Source organism: Tupaia chinensis, unplaced genomic scaffold (genome assembly GCF_000334495.1).
Source record: "Tupaia chinensis unplaced genomic scaffold, TupChi_1.0 Scaffold000231_1, whole genome shotgun sequence".
Taxonomy (NCBI): domain Eukaryota; kingdom Metazoa; phylum Chordata; class Mammalia; order Scandentia; family Tupaiidae; genus Tupaia; species Tupaia belangeri.
Window position 1 is genome coordinate 2,573,083 of NW_006159706.1, and position 730 is coordinate 2,573,812.

General features: G+C 61.5%; 1 protein-coding gene across 2 annotated transcripts in view; it reads left to right on the top strand.

Annotated features, from left to right (window-relative positions):
- LAT (linker for activation of T cells) overlaps positions 1-730 on the top strand; it is a 6,315-nt gene that overhangs the window by 1,902 nt on the left and 3,683 nt on the right. Inside the window, exons 5-8 of one of the 2 annotated variants that reach the window (XM_006148252.3) lie at positions 74-138; positions 229-258; positions 343-406; positions 479-573. In XM_006148252.3, the coding sequence (XP_006148314.1) occupies positions 74-138; positions 229-258; positions 343-406; positions 479-573 (254 nt within the window). Of the gene's footprint in view, positions 1-73; positions 139-228; positions 407-478; positions 574-730 lie in introns of both variants that reach the window. The other variant, XM_006148251.3, reaches the window with a different exon arrangement.

The following is a 730-nucleotide window of genomic DNA, read 5'->3' on the forward strand; positions in this document are numbered from 1 at the left end:
TTCCCTACTGTAAGACCTTTTAACCCCCCCATGCCACCACCCCCAGGTATGACCCCTGACCTTTAACTCCTAGGAGATCCCCGCAGCCCCCCGGGGGCTCCCACCGGATGCCCTCTTCCCGGCAGGATTCCGATGGCGGTAAGCGTGGAGGGGGCTTGGAGAGCTTGGGCTGGGCAGAAGCTAGGCCCGGCCTGAGCTGACAGCCTCCCTTTTGCTCTCTCTCTGAAGCCAACAGTGTGGCGAGCTACGAGAACGAGGGTGCGTCTGGGATCCTGGGTGCCCCGGCAGGACGGGGAGGCTGGTGCCGGTCCCAGGCCACGCTGACCCCGGTGTTCCCTGCAGAGCCAGCCTGCGAGGATGCGAATGAAGACGATGACGACGAGGACTATCACAACGAAGGATACCTGTGAGTGGCCGGAGGGTGGTAGGGGCCGAGGCCGAGGCGTCCTCGCTCACTCTGCCCGTTCCTTCCTTTCAGGGTGGTACTTCCCGACAGCACTCCAGCCACTAGTGCCACCGCCGCATCAGCTCCCGGGCCCAGCAATCCCGGCCTCCGACACAGCGCCTTCTCCAGTGAGTCAGGCGTCCCGAGTGCCCCCGCCTTGCCTTCTTACGCGCCTCTGGACCCTCCACTCTTCCCTCTCCTGTTAGTCTTTTATGGTTGCTACTCTTCTGTCTGCTTGCCTTTTTTTTTTTTTTTTGGGAAGTTTTTTTTTTGGGGGGAGGTGTC